General features: G+C 42.5%; 1 protein-coding gene across 1 annotated transcript; it reads left to right on the plus strand.

Annotated features, from left to right (window-relative positions):
• Positions 1-2350: 2350 nt before the first annotated feature.
• lrif1 (ligand dependent nuclear receptor interacting factor 1) lies at positions 2351-13251 on the plus strand. Its single transcript, XM_061257966.1, has 4 exons — positions 2351-3197; positions 9330-11022; positions 11475-11735; positions 11929-13251. The coding sequence occupies exons 1-4, from the start codon at positions 3109-3111 to the stop codon at positions 12874-12876; spliced, it is 2991 nt and encodes a 996-aa protein (XP_061113950.1). The 5' UTR covers positions 2351-3108; the 3' UTR covers positions 12877-13251.
• The last annotated feature ends 8099 nt before the right edge of the window (positions 13252-21350 follow it).

Consider the following 21350-nt stretch of genomic DNA (forward strand, 5'->3'; position numbering starts at 1 on the left):
TGCCGTTCCAAAAAGACACGCTAGCCAGTTGACGCTACCGTACGCATCAGGTGAATGTATCTTATAGATCGCATCATAACAACCAACAGATAAAGATTGGCAACCACGCTGTCGACTTGACGCTAACTCATGACGCTAACTTACGCATGAGGGGAACGTAACCGGAAACCGGAAACGTGATAGGCTGCGCGCAATAGGCTCTGTATCAGCAAGCTAGCGATGCTTTTGTGAATATGTAATATCTCACTACATTTAAGTGTTCCCCGATGTCCACTGAACTCTGTGTTCTTACACACTCTATGCCGACGTCTTTACTTTCCGGAAGTTCAAGTGAACGAACGAATCTTTTGACCGAACGGACCCAAAAGATGCGGGTCACTAAATTGAACGAGAGCTCCCAAAGCATATCGGCTAGGTCAGGGGTCGGCAACCCGCGGCTCTTTAGCGCCCCCCTAGTGGCTCCCTGGAGCCTCTTCAAAAATGTATGAAAATGGATGGGGGGGATATATTTTTTGTTTTAATATGGTTTCTGTAGGAGGACAAACATTCTTAACGTTTTCCAATGCTGTAAAAATGTGCATAATAAATATTAAATTTCAACATTTCTGTCAACGAAGATTTGCGTCATAGCCTGCGACACACGTTTCAGCGCGGCGCCGTGCCAGGCAGGTGGCTGTTGTAAACAAACCGGCGGGTGTGTCATGGGCCATGGATCCCAAAGGGAAAAAGAGAAAGATAGCTGGTGAGAACAGAGGATTCAAGGAAGAATGGACCGAATCATTTGCTTTCATTGCCAATGCGGAAGGATTGCCTGCATGTTTGCTTTGTAATGAGAAGTTGTCGAACAACAAAAAGAGTAATTTGGAAAGACATTTCCAGGGAAGGCATGCTAAATTTGCAGCCGACTACCCAGTTTGGAGTGAGAGAAAAAGTGCGATTGCAGTACTTCTGGACAAATTAGAGGAGCGCAAAAATAGATTTAAGAAGTGGATCTCCAAACTCCACTACTGCTGCAAGTTTTGTTGCAACCCGGGAGATAATAAAGCGTGGAAAACCGTTCACGGATGGTGATTACATGAAGGATTCATTCATCAAAATATCAGAGCACCTATTTTCAGACTTCAAAAACAAAACCGAGATAATCCAGAAAATTAAAGACATGCCTCTCTCCGCAAAGACGGTGAAAGAAAGGGCCATTAAAATGGCAGGCGACATCACCAATCGGCAAATCAAGGACATTAATTCAGCTCCAGCGTCCATTCTGTTTTTTTTTCGAATCCTCAAAATAAAAATGACACCAAAAATCTGATTTCTTTACTGTATTTCTATAATTTCATCAATGCAACAAAACATAATACATTAATATTGTAATGGAAGTTAAACTTAAAGCACCAAATATCGTACAGCAGAGTGGTCACGTGGTGTGTCATTCTCTCCAGGATGCGCTGCAGGGAAAATAAACATTTAATCATGAATGCTCATTATGTATTTGTAGCCTACTTAGTCATTTTGATAGTAGGCTAATATAGCTAATATACACTTACAGCCTGTGTTGCCTTCATATAAGCCTTATATAAGGCTTTTAATTTTTTGCGGCTCCAGGCAGATTTGTTTTTTTGGTCCAATATGGCTCTTTGAACATTTTGGGTTGCCGACCCCTGGGCTAGGTTTACCTCGCTTTGCGCTTGCTTCCCTTGTTGCACACGTGATTAGGCAAGTGACACACAACTTTCTTTTCAGTTTGCAATGTACAACAATTAGGTACAAGAACAATTATCAAGACTGAAATATTATACATAACTGAGGATATTTAGAATCACCACCTTCAGAGAAAAAAGGAAGGCAAATAAATAAATTAGTAGCCTATTAAATAATAATTCGAAAAAATAATGAATTAATTATTAAGAAAAGGAAAAACCGTTTTTTTTCCAAAAGCACATTCCAATTGTCAAAAGACACGCAACAGCATGTACTGTAAAGCGAAAATATTATACTTCCTGGTTCTGATGCCCAAGGTACTGAGATGCCTGGAAGGAAGCTGCCTGGAATGATGACCACAGATGATGTGTACATGTCTTCGCAGGCAGTTTATTTAATATATTTTTTAGGCCGTTTATTTAATATATTTTGAATCAAATAACTGTATGTTACCCCTATCCTCAGAACATTGTCAAGCCCTCCCGATCAGCTGCTGCTGTGGTTTTCTCCATATCCGACTCGAGACTTTTGCCTTCAATTCCAGAGATGTACAGTAGGTGTCTCTATTTCAAACAGGAAATGGGTGACATTACCCCGGAAGCAATGGCTTATGGTTGTTCTTTCCGCATATTACATCCGTGTTCGTCGGAAGTACTTTGGTTTGTGGGGTAGATAGGTTAGATTAGTTATATCCAATATTTAATGCATAATTCACGGAAGCAGATATTAGCTTTGCTAGCTCTACATAAAATATGTAATAAAATGCGCGGCGGGTGAACTCTGTGAAAGCACGTTATATGTAAAAGGTGTCCAAACGTGTACTTATTGTATATGCAGGGGCTCTTCTGCCTATACTAGAGAACTATAGTTCATCATGGCGTTTGAACGGTTGATGAAAATACGTCACTAACAACAACAACGAAAGACTTGCTACGAATACCATAATGAAGAGTCGTAATATAGTTAGCTACTGTATTATTTAATTACATTTAGTTTTTCAGGTGCTAAACGTAAAGGGAACGGTTTGATTGCAACGGAAGTTAACATGGTATCGTCGACATAACCGCTGAAACCCGGAGAAAAGCTTGGATTGGAGCTCTACTAAAGGCAAAAGAAGGAACTGCATGTCGCTGACTTAAGTCTGCTAGCCTGTCGCTAAATTATAGCTGGCTGGCGCAAAAACAAAACGAAGAAATCCAATCCACCTGACTTCTAAATGAAACGAGGGGTTTACTCCCCCTTATTGGTAGTTAGCTAGCTATGCTGCCCAAGTTGTAATGATAGCCTACCATGTAATGGTGGCAAGTTAGATACGATTAGAATAAAATAACGTTAAGCTGTCAATTTAAAAGGAATATCTGAAGGTAAAAGTTGCAGCAGTGCTAGCTAGCGACATAACGTTGTACAGATATGAACAACTTCGTGAAAGTTTCTTTGCCCATCAAACAAACCGATAAGCAACATCCAGTGCAAATGGCAACATCCAGTGCAAACCAAAGGTAAGTTACAACATCATGTTATTCATTGAAGTCGTTCTCAATTGCCAGCCGTGTTATTGTTTAAATGAACAACTGTCATTCTTGTTTTCATTCTTATCTTCCTCTCGTTCGAATTTCGGTTACAGAAAATGGTACCTTCATTCTAGCTAAATTCGTCTTACCAAGAGAAGATATTAGGCTACTTATCGTTTTAGCTTAACTTATCGTTACCATCTTAACGTGTACGATCATTAAGTGATTTGAGTGTTCACAACTGAACATGACTAACTTTACTGGTGATTGAAATCTGTGGCGTTATAGAACAATTGACTGGGAAAATAACATTCCTAAAAAACCTACTCTTAAGGGTTAAATGCCCACCGTTCACTATCGTTACAATTTACTGCGAGGCTGTGAAGATTGTAGACTGTCTAGCGCAATGATTCCCAAACTTTGTTGAATTTCTATGTAATTTAAAAAAAAAATACACTAACGCAACGCTGTTTGGTATCTGTATCCAACAACAAGGAGCTGTGTCGCAGAATTATTAAATGAAAGGGATCCATAAAGTGTTGCGCAATCTTAAATTTTACCCAAATTTTTCTTCCTTAATCGTACTTTCTCTGGTGAAATTTACAAAACCACCAGATGTCGCTAGGAGGATTTGACTACAGGTATTCTACTATATTTAGGCGACATCCCTGCGGGAGGTCAGTCTGCGCAGAAGGAGGTTGAACGTCTGGAGAATCATTCTAGGCCTAATATTTGCATTCTTACAAATTGAAATCAGTTGCGCTTACAAATCCCCTATTATGAATAGAAATTTACATGATATATTTGTTTTTATTGTTTTAAACATCTTATATTTTGAAGCACTAGGGCTGTCAACTTTGGCATGAAATTGTTTAATTTGTTTTGACAAAAAAGCCTTCATAACAGGAAGGAAACATTTTTCATGGAAACCTTGGCTACATTTTTGGTTTGAGTTACAACAAAGATTTCGACCCAGTGCTGGACACACCTCATTTCATATTGGCAAGGGAAATGAGACCACCAACTTTTTGACCATTGCTAACTTCTGCTTGGTGGCGCTTGAAACGCACATATTTATTTTCAATAGAAAGTTCTAGACCTAAAAGAAACATTCATTTTCTCAAATTTGCAGTGCTGTCCATAAGTGTTTGGACCATGATACAATTTCTGTTCTTTTGGCTCTCACATTGGATTTGAAATGAAATAATTAATTAAATTAAAATGCAGACTGTCACCTTTAATTTGAGTGTATTTACATCCATATTTGTAGGAATCGCATACCTCTTTATTCATAGCCCCACCCCATTTTAAGGGACCAAATGTAATTGGACAGTTGGCTTTTCACCTCTTTCTGATTAGTCCGGAGTATTCAATCATTCCAATAGTGCAGGTATAACAAAGCTTTCTGTATCTAATCTTAATTCTAGGTTTTTGATTGCCTTTGGCGTCTGTTATGAACTTTGTCAACACAAGGACCAGAGTTGTGTCAAAGACAGACAAGGAAGCTATTATGAGCCTGAGAAATAAAATCGGAAAAAACCTGTCTGGAGCATTGGCCAAACAATGGGCTTATTTTGTGTGTATGAATTTGTTCCAAAGTGTCATTTGGCGGGGTGAAGACAGTTTTGAATGCAGTGTTACATTTTGACAGAGACTTAAGTTATGCAAAAACGGGTGACTGTTTAGATTTTTGTGTTTATTGTTGAGAAATTGGATGTAGTGTTACATAAGACCAATCAAAAAAAGGATTTATAATACAGAAATGTTGACCTTCTGAAAAGTATGTTAATTTATGCACTGTTAATTTATGCACAGGTGTCGAGGACACGGCCCTAGGCCCGCCTGATGAGAGATTGACAGAAGATGGGTTAGGCAGGAATGCATTGTTAACCCCTCGCACACGCCAGTGGGGTGGTAGTAAGCACGCCCGTAAGAGGAAAAATATGTGATTCAGAGCTAATGTGCAGCCCTACTTGTCAGCAGAGGAGTCTGAAGTCGGAGGACTTGGATTTAGATTTAGGGTACTAAGGAGCAAGGCTAAAGGTCTGACTGAGGCCATGTGTAACATGAATGTATAATAACATTCTTGGTTGAGAAGTGTGGGCTTGCTCCTACAGGGGAGGAGCATAAGGCCTGGTTAAAGCAAAGAGATGAGGAAAACAATGTGGACAATTGGGAAATAAAAGAGTATGAGGAGATGGAAAGATGTAGGAAGGATAAGGAAGAAGGGAGGGATGTTAATACCGAAAGAAGATTAAGAGGCTTTAAGGGCCTCCCTGATTATAGCATTGACAATTTGTCGGATAGATTCAAAGGACTGACTGTAGAGGAGTTGGGGGATGAATTACACTCGGCTATTAATTGGATGTCCTTTGTAGATCCCTTAAGGCGCCACAAGAAAGAGCACCTGTAGAATGTATTGAGATGGTGGAGGGCACTTACTGCTGGCTTGTATGAAGTCAAAGTGTGGAGAGAGTCCAAGAGAGACTATGACAGTGAGGCAGATAACAGTGATAAATAGGCTCATTAAATAAGTTGCGAGAGTTAGTGTTGTGCCTCTCGGTACAACAGGTACTTTCTGTGCCAGCCATCAGTATAGGTACATTTCTGTACAAGTTTCAGTATATATAAGGAGTGAGCTTTTAGACGTTAAAAAAAGGCTCTTAGGACTTTGCTTGACTAGGAGGGCGGGACGGCGCGAGACGGCTATATTTAGGGCATTGGTGGTAATTATATTTTATATTACTTATAAGGTAGAAGGTAGCATTGTTAGGTGATTTAAAGTTATATGTTTCCTTTCATTTTTATGTCTTTTATTTTTCAGTAAGATACTATATAAGGTAGGAATAAAGTAGAAAAGTTTAGGGGTGTTCGTGCCCACAATATTCTCGGAGTAGCTTTTATCTCCCTGAAGGGGGAGTCATAGGTTAAGGTAAAGGCCAAAGAGGACGGATATTTGATATGTGTATCTTGACATTAACATCGGGTGGAAAGGTGAATTAGAAAAACAAAGGGGTTATATGAACCTTGTTTGAATCACGGAAAGGCACCGGTATACGGTTGAAAGAATATAAAGCAATGTATGTGATTAGCAAACTGAAAGATGATATTTAACCTGTGAGCTGTATAACTCTATTCTTTTGATTATAATAAAGTATATCTGACTATAATCATATCTGAGAGAGGGTGAATTAATAAAGAAAGGGTCTTTTAGAGGAATACGGTGAATACAGGAGATCATATAACAGCATTGCGTCACCCCACTTCACTTTGAGACTGGGCTGGAAGTTCAGTAGAACTTACCAGTTCTCCAGGACGTTCGAAGATACTTAAAGGAAAAGAGAGTTCGTCTCCGAGACACCTCCTCGTGGGGTACTGCTTGTGGGAACGTGAGGTCTGAGCTCGGCACAGGGTCCGGGCTCACGACACCGGTTGCTTTGATAGCGGCCTTCAGTTCATCTGTATCGTTGGGTCTGGTGTCCCTCATCTTTCTCTTGACAATACCCCATATATTCTCTATGGGGTTCAGGTCAGGCGAGTTGGCTGGCCAATCAAGCACAGTAATACCATGGTCAGCAAACAAGTTACTCGTAGTTTTGGCACTGTGGGCAAGGAAATCAGCATCTCCATAAAGCTTGTCAGCAGACGGAAGCATGAAGTGCTCTGAAATCTCCTGGAAGACGGCTGCTTTGACTCTGGACTGGATAAAACGCAGTGGACCAACACCAGCAAATTACATGGCACCCCAAATCATCACTGACTGGAAACTTCACACTGAACTTCAAGCAACTTGGATTCTGTGCCTCTCCACTCTTCCTCCAGACTGTGGGACCTTGATTTCCAAATTTATCTGAAAAGAGGACTTTGGACCACTGAGCAACGGTCCAGTTCTTTTTCTCCTTAGCCCAGGTAAGACGCTTCTGACGTTGTCTCTGGTTCGGGAGTCGCTTGACACTAGGAATGCAACACTTGTAGCCAATTTCCTGGACACATCTGTGCGTGGTGGCTCTTGATGCACTGACTCCAGCCTCAGTCCACTCCTTGTGAAGCACCCCCACGTTCTTGAATCGGCTTTGCTTGACAATCCTCTCAAGGGTGCAGTCATCCCTGTTGCTTGTGCACCTTTTCCTACCACACTTTTCCCTACCAGTCAACCTTCCATGAATATGCTTTGATACAGCACTCTGCGAACAGCCAGGCCTTCAGCAATGACCTTCTGTGGCTTGCGCTTTTTGTGGAGGGTGTCAATGAGTGTCTTCTGGACAACTGTCAAGTCAGCAGTCTTCCCCATGATTTCCCAACCAAGTATTGAGTGCATAAATTAACATACTTTTCAGGAGGTCAACATTTCTGTATTATAAATCCTTTTTTTGATTGGTCTTATGTAATATTCTAATATTTTGAGATACTGGATTTCACTTTGTAATGAATCTAGAATATATAAAAGTTTCACTTTTTGGAAAAAATTACGGAAGATTACTTTTCCATAATATTCTAATTGTTTGAGATGCACCTGTAGTTCATACTCAAAATGTCTTAGTAGATATTGAGATAGGGGAGCATTAGGCTGTGGTGGTATATGCCCAAGGGTATTCAGAGGTGAGATCTATAAACCACGGGTAGGTATATTTAGAAACTGGAGAAATACTGGATGACTTGAAGCAAAGTAATATTATACTGATTTATAAGAAAGGAGGTCATACTGATACAGGAAACTACAGGTATATTAGTTTAAGCAACATCACATGTAAAATACTGGAATCTAACATTAGAGACAAGTTGGATTTATTTATTGAAAATAACATTCTTTCACAGGGAATGGTCATGCCTGACTAACCTTTTGGCATTCTTTGAGCATGGTACTGTGAGAAGTGGGAGTCCCACAAGGATCGATGTTGGGACCACTGCTTTTTCTAATTTGCATGAATTACTTTGACAGGGACATTGAAAGGACGTTAGTTAAAGTGACTCTAAAGGTAAATCCATGAATGGCCTCAAACTAGAGGTGCACCAATACTATTCTTTCAGAACCAATCTGAGTACTGATCCAAGTAGTCTACTCATTACGTTGGTCAGCAGATGCTGAGTAGTGATGCAAGTAGGCTACTCATTATGTTGGTCAATAATGCCAAGGTTTGGAAGCCTTTCCTCTCCTTTGCTGAGACTGTTGTTTAGTTCAGTTTAGTTTATTTCACTAATTATAGTAAATGCACAACCAACAGTCATGTATAAATGAAAAATTCATTATATCATTGAGGATAGCACAATAAAGTCTCAGAAACCTGTGTCCATGTCAATCCTTAATGGCAATTAGGCGATTTTCTGATTTACAATGGTCACATTTAAATGAAACTATTTTAAGATGGCCCATAATAAAGTTTGAAAATGCAATTTTCTCTTTTTTTCCCCCCATAAATAAGCAGTATTGGTTACATGGTTAACTGTTTTCCAAATGGCATGGTAACTGTTTTCAAAAACTGATGATTGCGGTTTCGACAATGAAATGAAGTCAATGAAAGCGGTTGATTACACATCAATTTCTCTCTTGTGCATTTGTTGCATCTGTTTATGTGCTTTTGCATTTCTTATCACCGTTTTATACCGCTGGGCATATACAGTACTATGCAAAAGTCTTAGGCACCTGTATCACATTCTGTACAGATACAATTCTTTCAAAAATAATTCAATGAAATGTCCTAAATATTCATATGATACATTTGACATTACATTTCTTTTTTTTTAAAGATATTTTTTAGGCCTTTTTCAGCTTTATTGGACAGTATATAGTATAGAGAGACAGGAAGAATGGGAGCGAGAGAGAGGGGAAGACATGCGACAAATGTCGGACGGTCGGATTCGAACCGCCGACGTCGCGGCTCACAATGAGCATGCGGTCAGTGCTCTACAGGCTGCGCCACCGAGACACCCTTACATTACATTTTAGTAATTTGGCAGAATAGTTAAACACAAATTGTGCAAAACTGTAAATTGATCGAGTCGAGCATTCATTACTTATTCCAGGTAGGCATAGGAAAAGCAGCTGGTGACTCTTGAGACACCTTCTACCATTTCATGTTTAATGTATAATATTAATTGTGGATTCCTTTTCTTTCTTCTTAGTGGGACTGGTGTGTTTTACCAGGCCATGCCTGCAGTTGGCGCCGATGGAAAGAACGTAATGAAGCTAATACCGGTTCAAAAAGTCAATGGGCAGTTTGTTCAAATGCAGACAAATCCTAATCTGCCAAGTTCTTACAGAAGAGCAGCAGATTTTGAACCACAGAGACTGTTTGCCCACCCCATTCACCTCTCCCCCAATACAGTTCCACATAAAGTCCCTGTCCTTCAGCCTGCCATCAGTGCGAGGTACATACTGAAAAGACCGCAAGATGTTAATGTTATGTTGAACCCTGTTGCTGGAACAGCAAAATGCAATGAGAGAGTGTCAGTTGCCCCTATTCGGGTTCAAGTTCCCATTGTAGCAACTAAAGTGGCCCAGAATATGCCTGTGGCACCACCAATGTTGAACTGTGGGAAAACACTCACACTTTTGAATAAGAAACAGTTGCCAGTCACTGTTAAATCGCCAGTACTTCCCAGTGGACATTACCTTCAGATCCCACCCAATGCTCAAGTGAAAACACTCCCTGCCTCCGCCCTTCCTCAAGCTATAAAGAAGCGCATTTTGACTCCACCAGCGAGCACGACAAGTGCCGCCAGTTCCACAAATCTACCGACTGTGGTGTATGTGTCCCCCGTAAACACTATGAAATTAGGCCCGTCCTCACGGGCTCCTGCAGTCCCACCTGCACCCCTGTCGTTCAATCGATTTCCAAAACCACCTGCTCAACCACTGGTGGCAGGTCCCGCCCCAAGCTCAACACAACCCTCAAAGTCGTTTCCTAAGGAAACCAGAGATCCAGTCACTCCCATTAAGTGGGTCGTTCAAGAACATTCTGATTCAACTGCTCCATGCCTCGTTCCACAAAACTCTTCGACCATGACATCAGAGATTCTGAAAACTCTGGCACAGATGGAAAGAGTGAACCGAGCCGGGCAGTGCCCAGCACCGAAGCCAGCGCCTCCACAAGCCAGTCCCACAGGAGTGGGACCTGGGAAGGACAACGCCTTAGTCATGTGTAATGGGAAAATGTATTTTGTGGCTAAGAAAACCCCTGAATTCAGTGATCAATCACCTGAAATGCAGAAAACCCGTGCGACTGTGAATAGCCCTTCCAAACACACCACAACACAATACATCAATGACAGTATTAACCAGAGAAATAAACCTTTACCTAGCTTGCCAACTAGCTCCCTTCCTGGACCTCCTGCAGTGAATTCACCGAGGCAAGGCATGGGCCACATTGTTATCACTGATGGACCAGATGAAATCATTGATTTGTGTGATGATGAGCCTCAGGACCAATGTGTGAGCCAGAGTCAGACCAACACCACTTTGCCTGTCCTGACTCCAGGTAAACCTGACTCCAGTCTGTTGGCACCTGAGGAAGATGAAGATTCCAATGTTATATTTGTCTCATATATTCCACCCAAATCATCCTCTGAATCGGCTGATAATGAAAGGGAAATTGATCAGGAAAGGGACATTGTCCAGGACAAATCTGCTGAGGACAGAACCGTTGTGGAAAATGAAAGGAGCCCGGAAACGGCAACAATCCAGGAGCGAGAAACTAATCAAGAAAATGTCTGTGCGGAGGAAAGTGAATTCAGGCAGAATTTGGAAGCTTCTCAAGGACAGGAAAACAAAACTGAAAATGAAACCGCTTCAACCATTCCAGACAATTCTGTGAAGGTAAATTCTATTTCTCAGCTTCATTAAAAAAAAAGAAGTTTTTTGAGCGTTTTGACATCTAAATTGGGTGAATGGTGTCGGAATTACAGCCCATTTTATACGTAGTCCACCAGTTTTAGGGGCTCAAATAATTGGACAAATTAACATAATCATAGATTAAATTGGCATTTTTGTATACTTGGTTCCATATACTTTGCATGCCATGACTTCCTGATGTCCTATAAACTATCATGCTGATACAGTACAGAACACATCTGTTGGCGAAAAGTCATAAAGGGTTATGCCATCATGCTATTGATTTGATACCTTTACGACTTAAAGCCATTTAGCTAACAAATGTGTTCTATACTGTATCGGCATAAGTTTTGATCCACTGCTGTAACTGCTGAAGCAACTTGCTGAAATATTTATGAATGCTGAATGGAATTTGTGTTCTTTGCTTCTTTTCGCAGAATATTGTTGACCCAGGTTTGGACCATCATATAGCTGCTTCTGAACCAAAAACCCGTCTTGAACAGGATCGCCAACTGAAACGGAAATTTCAGATCAAGTCTGATGTCAAAATCTGTTTACAGAGAATTACTTCTGAATCCAGCGTAATTCTCAAGAAAGGCCCAACATCTGATTCAGTCAACAAACGTACATTAGATGGCATCCGCAAGCTGATACAAGGATCAAGGGTTGAAATAAAAAAGAAAAGTGTAGAAATTCAGGTAACATATTTATTTGTAGAATAGGAGCTTCATTAATATTTTCAGTCACACTATGATAAAATGTCCACAGAGATCATTAGCCAAGTATAGATATTCCAAGTCATACCTCCTACTTTTGGAAGTCTCACAAATTTGTGTGGTCTAAATTGAATAGATGACTGGAAAGAATTAACATGGTCCCCATGTTTTTCAGGTTTCATCTGTGAATGAAAAAGGAGAATTCAGTCCTCAGGACCCTAAAAGAAAAAAAGTTGAGCTCTGTGAAAACTCTGACACAGTTCCAGATCCAGGGAGCACCTGCAGACCTAGCCACCCTGACAATGATCCGTCTTTAGAAAGAGCCAAGTCTCCAAGCAAAGCTATCAGCATTAGAGGGACTCTGCCTTCCCCCACACCTTTAGTAAAAACGGTGCTGGAGAACATTGAGTCAACGTCTCCCAGCACGCCGGAAGTGACCGCAGCGATGGTGCCTAGTACTACCCAGAACTCTGGCACAAAATCCAGAAACATCCCCAAAGCCAAGACTGCGCTGCCAAGATCTCGTAAAGCAAAAGGAAAACAATGCAGAGGCCTGCAAGAGACCATGTTGGAAAGGGAGGCTCCAAAAGGCAGAGGCCTGCCAGAGACAATGTTGAATAAGGAGACTCCAGAATGCAGAGGCCTGTTGGAAAAGGACACTCCAAAATGCAGAGGCCTGCCAGAGACCGTGTTGGAAAAAGAGACCCCAAAATTCAGTGGCCTTCCTGAGACCACGTTGGAAAAGGAGACTCCAGAAGAGGACATGGAAACATCATCAGGTCAAGGAGACTCTAGTCCCTCCAAACTGGAAATTGCAAACAAAGGCAGCGAGATGACGGCACCAGCTGAATTGTCCCCAGAAGCAGGTACATTTATGCAGGACGAAGTGCCTAATGATGCTCCTGAGCACGAGAAGGAACCAACCTCAGTGGAGATCTGCTGTCCGTCGACTTTGAGTGAGCTGAGCTGTAATGGCACAGGTGAGCCTCCAGGTGGCGACCTCTTCACTGCAGCTCCCATGGACCCAGAGGAGATAAAGAGGCATGAGAAGATCAAGCGCCTGAAGGAGCTGTTAAAGGAAAAGGAGGCTGCGCTTGAAATGATCCGGAAAAACCTGATCTAATGGCTGTTATTGTTGTAATGTCATGCTTTTATATTGAATCTATTCAAGCAATGTACATAATGTATGCATTTAATGTACTTATTTATGAGGATGTCATTTTGTCTAGTCTTGTCTTTTTAATGAATTGCTCTACTGAAATATATTTTACTTTATTATTTGAGATTAAACATTGGAGTTTAAAATGTGGTTAATTTATTTCAATACTATATTGTGCTTTTGTAAATGCTGTTACAGATGGCTGTATGGATACCTTGACATTTAATTATTTTGTTCTTAAATGTAAATTGGATTTTTTGATTGCATCAAAATATTTGAGCTTATGTTTTCCAAATAAATATGTAATGTAATGAAATACACATTGGTTTCCCGTGGCAATATGGAAGTAAAAATTGAATTTTTTGGGCACAGGTGATTGTTTCTTGTTGGATGCTGGTGCTGTACATCTTGAATATTTTGACATAAAAGCAGCATAATTTGTGAGAGGTGGGGAAAACATCAAATGTTAACCAACCTAAATGAAACCAAGCCATTGTGCAGAACAGTTTAAAAAGCAGCACACTGAACACACAAACTAAAAGTAACAAATAAAAAAAAGAACAAGAGAAATTAAGTTCCCCAAACCCCCTGGCTGAAAAATATTTTTTTAATACTGAGCAAAAAATAAGTAAAGGAACTGGTAAGCCTCAAACACAGGTTTACCTGTGTCAGGCCGTGACACAAACTACACTAAAGCTGCTGTAACACACACATCATGATTCAGCATATGATGCTCTTATCCAGGCATGTTGTATACTGGCTGCATCTCCTTTTAATTTTAATTTGTTGCCTGATCAAACCAATCACATGTAATGCTGCCCTCAGAACACATTCCAATTAATATCACTGCTATGTGCATTTCTGTCAGTAGATGGTGCTACCAAACAAATAGCTTGGAAGTGCATGTCATTTGATTCTGCCTATAATTATTATGGTTATTATGCCATACAGTCAGGGGGGGTTTTTCATGCTCAACTGGGTTAAGGTCTGGTGATTAACATGGCTAGTCTAAAACCTTCCACTTTTTTCCCTAATGAAGTCCACTGTTGGCAGTGTGTTTTGGGTCATTGTCTTGCTGCATGATTAAGTTCCTCACAATTAGTTTGAACGCATTTCTCCGTAAATTAGCAGACAATATGTTTTTGTGGACTTCTGAATGAATCCTGCTGCTACCATCACGAGTAACATGATCAATAAAGATTAGTGAGCCCACTCCAGAAGCAGCCATGCAAGCCCAAGCCATGACACTCCACTGTGCTTCACAGATGAGCTTGTATGTTTTGGATCATGGGTAGATCCCTTCTTTCTCCATCCCTTTTGTAGAGGTTAATCTTAGTTTCATCAGTCCGTAAAACTTTGTTCCAGAACTTTTGTGGTTCATCACTGTAGTTTGCGAATTGTAATCTCTTCTTACTATTGATGAGTGGTTGCATCTTGTGGTATAGCCTCTATATTGCAGCTCTCTAAGTCTTCGAATGGTTGCTTGGGATACCTTTTGTTTTTAGGTTATTTCTTCACAGCTCTCATAATCTTTCTTTTTCATGAAGTTGTTGTACAAGCTGTCCACAATGCTTGTGCAATACATTTCCCTGCTTTTCTAAGCTTCAAAATGGCTTGCATTTCTCCCAAAGACAGCTCTCTGGTCCTCATGTTGGTTTATCTTTTCTAACAAAAATGCAGTCTTCACAGGCAAAACCCAAGGCTAAAACCAAGAGTAGACATTTAGAACTATGTATTGCTTAACCAATCAATCTAATAGGAAACAAGAAACACCTGTCACATACATAGTTCCAATACTTTTGCTCACCTAAAAATTGGCTGGTCTGATACAAAAGGTGATATGTTCTAAGTTTAACAAATTTAGATTAAATTGCCTGGAAATAAAATTTGAAATTCGGATCAGTCATCTCCTGTACATCTTTTTACCTCAAACTTAATTGTCTCGTGTACAGCAAAAACAAAGGAATTGAGCTTGCTGTTCCAATACTTTTGGAGGGGACTCTGTCAGTGATTGGAGATTCAATATGGACCATAACCTGAACATCCTAGTGACATCCTGAAGGTTTTATTAATTTTCTTCTTCATATTTTTATAAAGATGATACTAGGCAAATATGAGCAGTGACAGTATTGCAGAAGTACGCTGATATTCCATAAAAACGCAGTGCGAGTAAGCACCCTGCAGATAAGGTACTCTTTCAAACAAGGACAACATTCCAGACATGCTGTTGTTTATAATATGACTGGAATCCTCATGTCCTGAAAGCACAGTGCCATGAAAACGTATTTGCACCCTTCCTGATTTCCTCTATTATTGCATATTTGCAACACTTGAATAGTTTCAGATCTTTACACATAATATAATATTAGACAAAGGGAACCTGAATAAACACAAAACACAATTTGAAATTACTATTTAGTTTAATGGAAAACAGCTTTCAAATACCCATATCACCCGCGTGAAAAAGTAATTGCCCCCTTCATCTTAATAACTGCCTGCAATCTAACAGTTCCTATAATTTAATATCTTCCACATGTGGAGGAAAGCTTACGGTTCTCTCTGTATTACCTATTTTAAGATTCCATTGCTTTAGCGCAACAGTTCCTTATGTTGTATCATATGGGTCCCTGCCTTCTCTGCATTTTTGGAAATTCACACACTATAAGAAATAAGGAAATGTCAGTGTCCTTTTCACAACAAGGGCAAACCAAATGCATAATAGTAATTCTAAAAACATGCTAACTCAGAGAAACGTTGATAGGATGTCCATTGTTTACTTCAAATTTCTATGAAGGAATTATCATCGTATTACCCCCATCCGTGTGTAAGAAAACGTCAGCTCATCAAACCAACTATGGGCATATTATTGAAGTGATGACTAAAAAGCATTTTAGCTAATGATATTACATTTCCAACTGTGTATACTTTTGTTAGGTTTGCAAAAAAACAACAGCATTTTTTCGCCTGCATAATGAAACCATAGCATACGCTAACATTTCAATATGCACACTGGGACTGATGTGCTTTGGCATAAACAGTTCTTGAGATTTCATGCCAAAAATGGTTGATGTTTTATACAGCAAAAATGTTATGATGCCTACGTATAAATAGAGGACTTCCTTTGGAGGACTTCCAAGGAATCTCACGTCTGAGTGAATCTTTCTGTGGCAGACAGTGAAAACACTGTCGACTCCACAATAAAGGGAATTTTCAGTGATGTGGCCCAATTTTATATTCGTGAGCATCTAAATACATTCTGAAAATATTTTATTATTATTCAGTAAGCGTATAAATAAGGTGCCAGCCTGCTTTTCAATAATAAATAGCATGTTAAATTGTGGAATGTGTTTGACTTGTTGTCAATCAATGGAACTCAATGCATATATGTGACCTGCTCTATCATAATCAGTTGTATTGACCATAAAATGTATTATATATTGATAACAATGATAGTACTGTTGTGCCACCAAACCATGTTTCGGACAAACAGCTTCAAAGTTCCATTGCACGAGTTATGTGAGGCTGGGAGACTCCCAACACTGGGCTAACGGGCTAACAAAACTCTGGGGCTATCACTTAGCATCTTATCTATAAACCCTTTGAAACTATATTACTCTGGACATTTACCCTTGGCATTAAGACATACAGACATTGAAAGCAAATACATTAATATGTAGCCACGAATGCAGCTAATATGGTTGTTTGTGACTGGTGAACAACGACAAGCTGGTTTGCCTCCAAACAATGCACAACTCCAGGGTTACTTTAACCTTTTTTTTTTTACGTCTTGTGTTTAAAAGCTTAAAAACCATATTTGTCCTCTGGATTTGGCATTAAGAAATGCTGATTATGAAAGCCATGCGCATGCGCGCCCTCTCCAGCCCTGGGCCCCCAGCACGGACCTTGTGGGCCCCACCCTCCCCCAGGGGCCCCACAGTGGACTGGAAGGGGCTCCCGGGATGTGGATGAAAAGTGTTGTTTAGTTATAAAATCCAGTATTTTACACCTCATAAGACCCATAATATAATTTAGTTATGCATGTGGCACAGTGGTTACCACTGTCACCTCACAGCAAGAAGGTCCTTGGTTCAAAACCCCGCCTGGGCCTTTCTGTGTGGAGTTTGCATGTTCTCCCCGTGTATGTGTGGGTTTCCTCCGGGTACTCCGGTTTCCTCCCACAGTCCAAATAAATGCAGGTTAGGCTGATTGGAGAGTCTAAATTGCCCGTAGGTATGAGTGTGTGAGTGAATGGTGTGTGTGCCCTGTGATGGACTGGCGACCTGTCCAGGGTGTATTCCTGCCTTTCGCCCAATGTATGCTGGGATAGGCTCCAGCCCCCCTGCGACCCTGTTCAGGATAAGCGGGTTAGGATAATGAATGAATGAATGAATGAAGTCCAGAAAGGGTTACAACACCATTCACAGGGCTCTGGGACTCCATGGAACCACCGTGAGAGCCATTATCTCCAAATGGAGAAAACTTGCAACAGTGATTACTCTTCACTGCAAGGGTGCAGTGACAACTTCCAAATGTCATGAATGATCCCAGAAGAATATACAAAGACCTGCAGACCACTCGAGCCTCAACTAATGTCAGTGTTCACCACTCTACAATGAGAAGGAGACTGGGCAAGGGATTCCACTACTAACCAAGAGAAACATCTGCTTGTCTCACTATTGCAAAAAAGCATCTGCCTTTTGGGATAATGTTCTATGGACAGATGAGTCAGAAAGTGGAACTATTTGAATAATCGGTTCCCATTATGTCTGGCATAAAGCAAACACAGCATTTCACAGAAAGAACATCATACCAAAAGTCCTGTGATCCATAGGTTAACTTCTCACAGTTACAGAGCTAAGTAAGTGCAAGGCCACAGACAGTAACACTTAGCTCTGTAACTTAGCTGCTGCATGGGTGAGCACATAACTAGACTGTTGCAGTATGTAATGAATACTTGGTTCAGTCTCAGCTTTCCAAAACATAATTCTTAATATTTTTGTACACAATGCCATATTTTATTTCAGTGAATGAATGTGGTTTTATTGGTTTTTGCAATTTCTTTACATTTTAAAATTATTATTTTTTATTTTTTATTTTTTTAAACACACTCAATAACACAAAATAATCGTTAACACAAACACTTAAACTAATGAAACGAGGACATCAAAAGAAATAGGAAACAAACTTTAAGAAATGGTGATTTGAAAATGATAACAAAATTAAGAGATACTTCACAAAACTTTAACAAAATCAACATCTAATCCAAAGAAACAAAGGTGGATTAAAAGACAAAGAAATAGTAAAGAAAAAAGTCAATTCCGCTCAGGTTTTACTGTCCCGAGAGGCTTCTGTGTCCCTTGGGGGGGGGGGGGGTGGACTATATGATAAGTTCTTTCCAGTGGTCCACCCCCCACTTCTCTCTAGCCAGGTTTTTGTTGCTGTGCATTTCCACAAGAATGCCGTCCTGGAGGAGGTTTTGTATCCTCCTCCAGAGAGTGACCAGGTCTACAGATGTTTTCTGGTAGACCTTGATGTTCCTCGTCTCCCACAGGACCTGCTTCACGGTATTTATGATCCTCCACTGACGCTGGAGCACGGTGGTCTTGCATCTCCCTGGCGGACCGTAGAGGATGCCCTCAGCCATCAGGGAGGACCTCGGCAGGAACCTGCTCAGGGAGATAGAGGAACAAACAAGGCCCCAGACCCGCCTGGTCACGGAGCACTCCCAGAACAGGTGGTGAATGTGTTCTGAGTCAGTGCATCCGCGGGGGCAGCGTTCGGTCAGGGCTAAGTGCCAGCGATACATAAAAGTTATTGTGGGGAGACACCTATGGGCTGTCATCCAGGCAATGTTTGCTTGTTTGTAAGACATTTGTGAGTTACATTTGCCTAGATGACTTGCGGGTCCAGGTCTGGCCCCCCCCTCGGGAGCGTTACAATTTGTCCAGATCTTAAATGAGCCATAATCATTTTGTAGCTCCACGAGGTTAGGCCAGCCCTGGGCAGATCCGTCCTGTAGGCAAATTCCTTCAGGGCTCGGTAGACATAGGGGGGGTCCCAGCTGTAGGGTATAGTGAGGTCCAGCACACCCAAGCCCATTGCTCTGAGGAAGGGGGTGGCATAGTACCTGGCAAAGGTACCAGAGGCCTTACCCTCCTTCCCTGCATTCTGGACAAGGGTGGCCATACCCTGCACCATAAAGATGTTAACAATGTCTGGGACCCCCCGCCCCCCATTCCGCTCCTCCTTGAGGAGGGTGACGCGTTTTAGCTTTTCCATGGTGCTCCCCCAGACAAAGCGGAAAGCCATCCGGGTAATTAGCTTCCCGGTGGCTTTGTCTGGGGGAAACACCCTCCCCACATAGAGCAGAATGGGTAGGACAATTGCTTTCAGGACAAGGATCTTACCCGCCATGGTCAAGGGCCGCGCACTCCAGCTCCTGATTTTGTTTTGGACGTGGCAGAGGGCTCCCTCCCAGCTGGAGCTTGATGGCATGCCTACGCACAGGGAAGGAAACGGTCAGCTCCTCACTCCAATGTGGAGACAGAAACATTTCACTCTTGTCCCTGTTGACCAGGGCGCCAGTGGCCACACAGAAGTCGTCCAACACCTTGATGGCACAAGCGATAGAATGACTATCTGTGGTGACGATGGCAATGTCGTCCATGTACGCCATCGCCTTTAGCCGTTCCCCCCCGTCTCCAGGTAGTGGGTAGCCCACCACCCCTGGATTGGCCCTGAGGGCCTGGAGGAACGGTTTCAGGTAGATGACGTACAGGAGAGATGCTAGAGGGCACCCCTGCCTGACGCCAGACCTGACATCGAATGGGGCAGAGGGCTGCCGATTGACAACCACTCTGCCCGTTATGTCTGTCAGACAGATTTTTGTCCAGCGCAGGAGGGGGCCAGGAATGTTCATTTTCTCTAGCACTCTCTCCAAGCACACATGACTCACCCGGTCAAATGTCTTCTCTTGATCGAGACTGAGAAGGCACAAGGGGGACCTCCGCTCCCCAGAGTGGATGATTAGATCCCTCACAAGGAGCAGGTTGTCGTTTATGGACCTCCCCTGCACACTGCAGGTCTGGTCCGGTCCGATCACTGATGTTATCAGGCCTTGGAACCTCCCCATCAGCGCCTTCGCCATGATCTTATAATCGACTGAGAGGAGGTTGATCGGCCGCCAGTTGCGGAGGTCCTTCAGGTCCCCCTTTTTTAGCGCATAACCGCCCCTCCCTGTACACAGCCCTGAACACTTCCGCCACGTCCCCCTTCAGGAGATCCCAGTGAGCCTGGTAAAACTCAGCTGGGATTCCGTCAGGGCCCGGAGCTTTGTGTGTGTTCAGGGAGTGCACGGCCCTGGTGAGCTCCTCAATGCTCAACTCCGCTTCCATCTGCTCATCTCCCAGGCGTCTGTCCAGGCAGCCCAGGAAGGTGTCCATGAGAGCCCCATCTGAGGGCCTCTCGCTGTAAAGGCCCTCGTAGAACTCCCTGGCCACCTCCCGGACCTCCGCCTCTTCAGACACCACCACACCCCTGCTGTTAAAGAGAGACAAGATATTCGTCTTGGTCCGTGCCCTGTGGAAGAAGAACCGCGTGCACTTCTCATCCTCCTGGAGGCCCTGGAGTTTGGAGTGGAAGGTCTGTTTCTTCCGCTCTTCCCGGTAGAGGGTGGTGAGGCTCTGCCGAGCTTGTGCGATTTCGCTGCTGACATCGAGGCCTCGGGACTGGAGGAGGCTTAGTCTTTGGAGGGCAGCATTGTGGCATTCAAAAACTGCCCTCCTTTCCTTCGCCTTCCTCTGCCCGACTGCCCGGAAGTAGCCCCGCACTCGCTCCTTCACCATCTCCCACCACTCCACCGGGGAGTCAAAAAGATGTTTCAGACTCACCCACTCCAGGTATCTTCTCGAGAAGGAAAGACGCACCTGGGGGTCTTGGAGATGGCTGATGTTCATCCGCCAGAGCCCCTTACCCATGGTTATAGGTTTCTCCCAGACCAGGGACACGGTCACCATGTGGTGGTCCGAGAAGTTCACCGCCTTGGTGGAATAGCTTTGCACCCTCAGGCCTGGGGAGAGCAGAAACATGTCAATTCTGGATGAGGAGGAGCCAGAGGAACTCACAAACGTGTGCTGGGGAGGAGAGGCGCCCCCGGCGTCGCAGAGGGAGAAATCCTCGATGAGGGCCCGCAGCAAAGTGCTGGAGCGATCCGTTCTTGGTTTGCTGTGGTCCTCACCTCTTAATGCACAGTTGAAATCTCCCCCTACGACGACGGGCATTGTGCAGTGTAGCAGCGGTGATAGTTTAGTGAAAAGGGAGACTCTCTCGGCCACGCTGGTGGGGCCGTACACGTTGATGACCCTGAGTGGGGAACCCCCGACCTTGAGATCGGTGAAGAGGATTCGCCCACTTTCCACAACACTGTGCACTGTTATTTT

This window comes from Conger conger, chromosome 10, assembly GCF_963514075.1.
Source record: "Conger conger chromosome 10, fConCon1.1, whole genome shotgun sequence".
Taxonomy (NCBI): domain Eukaryota; kingdom Metazoa; phylum Chordata; class Actinopteri; order Anguilliformes; family Congridae; genus Conger; species Conger conger.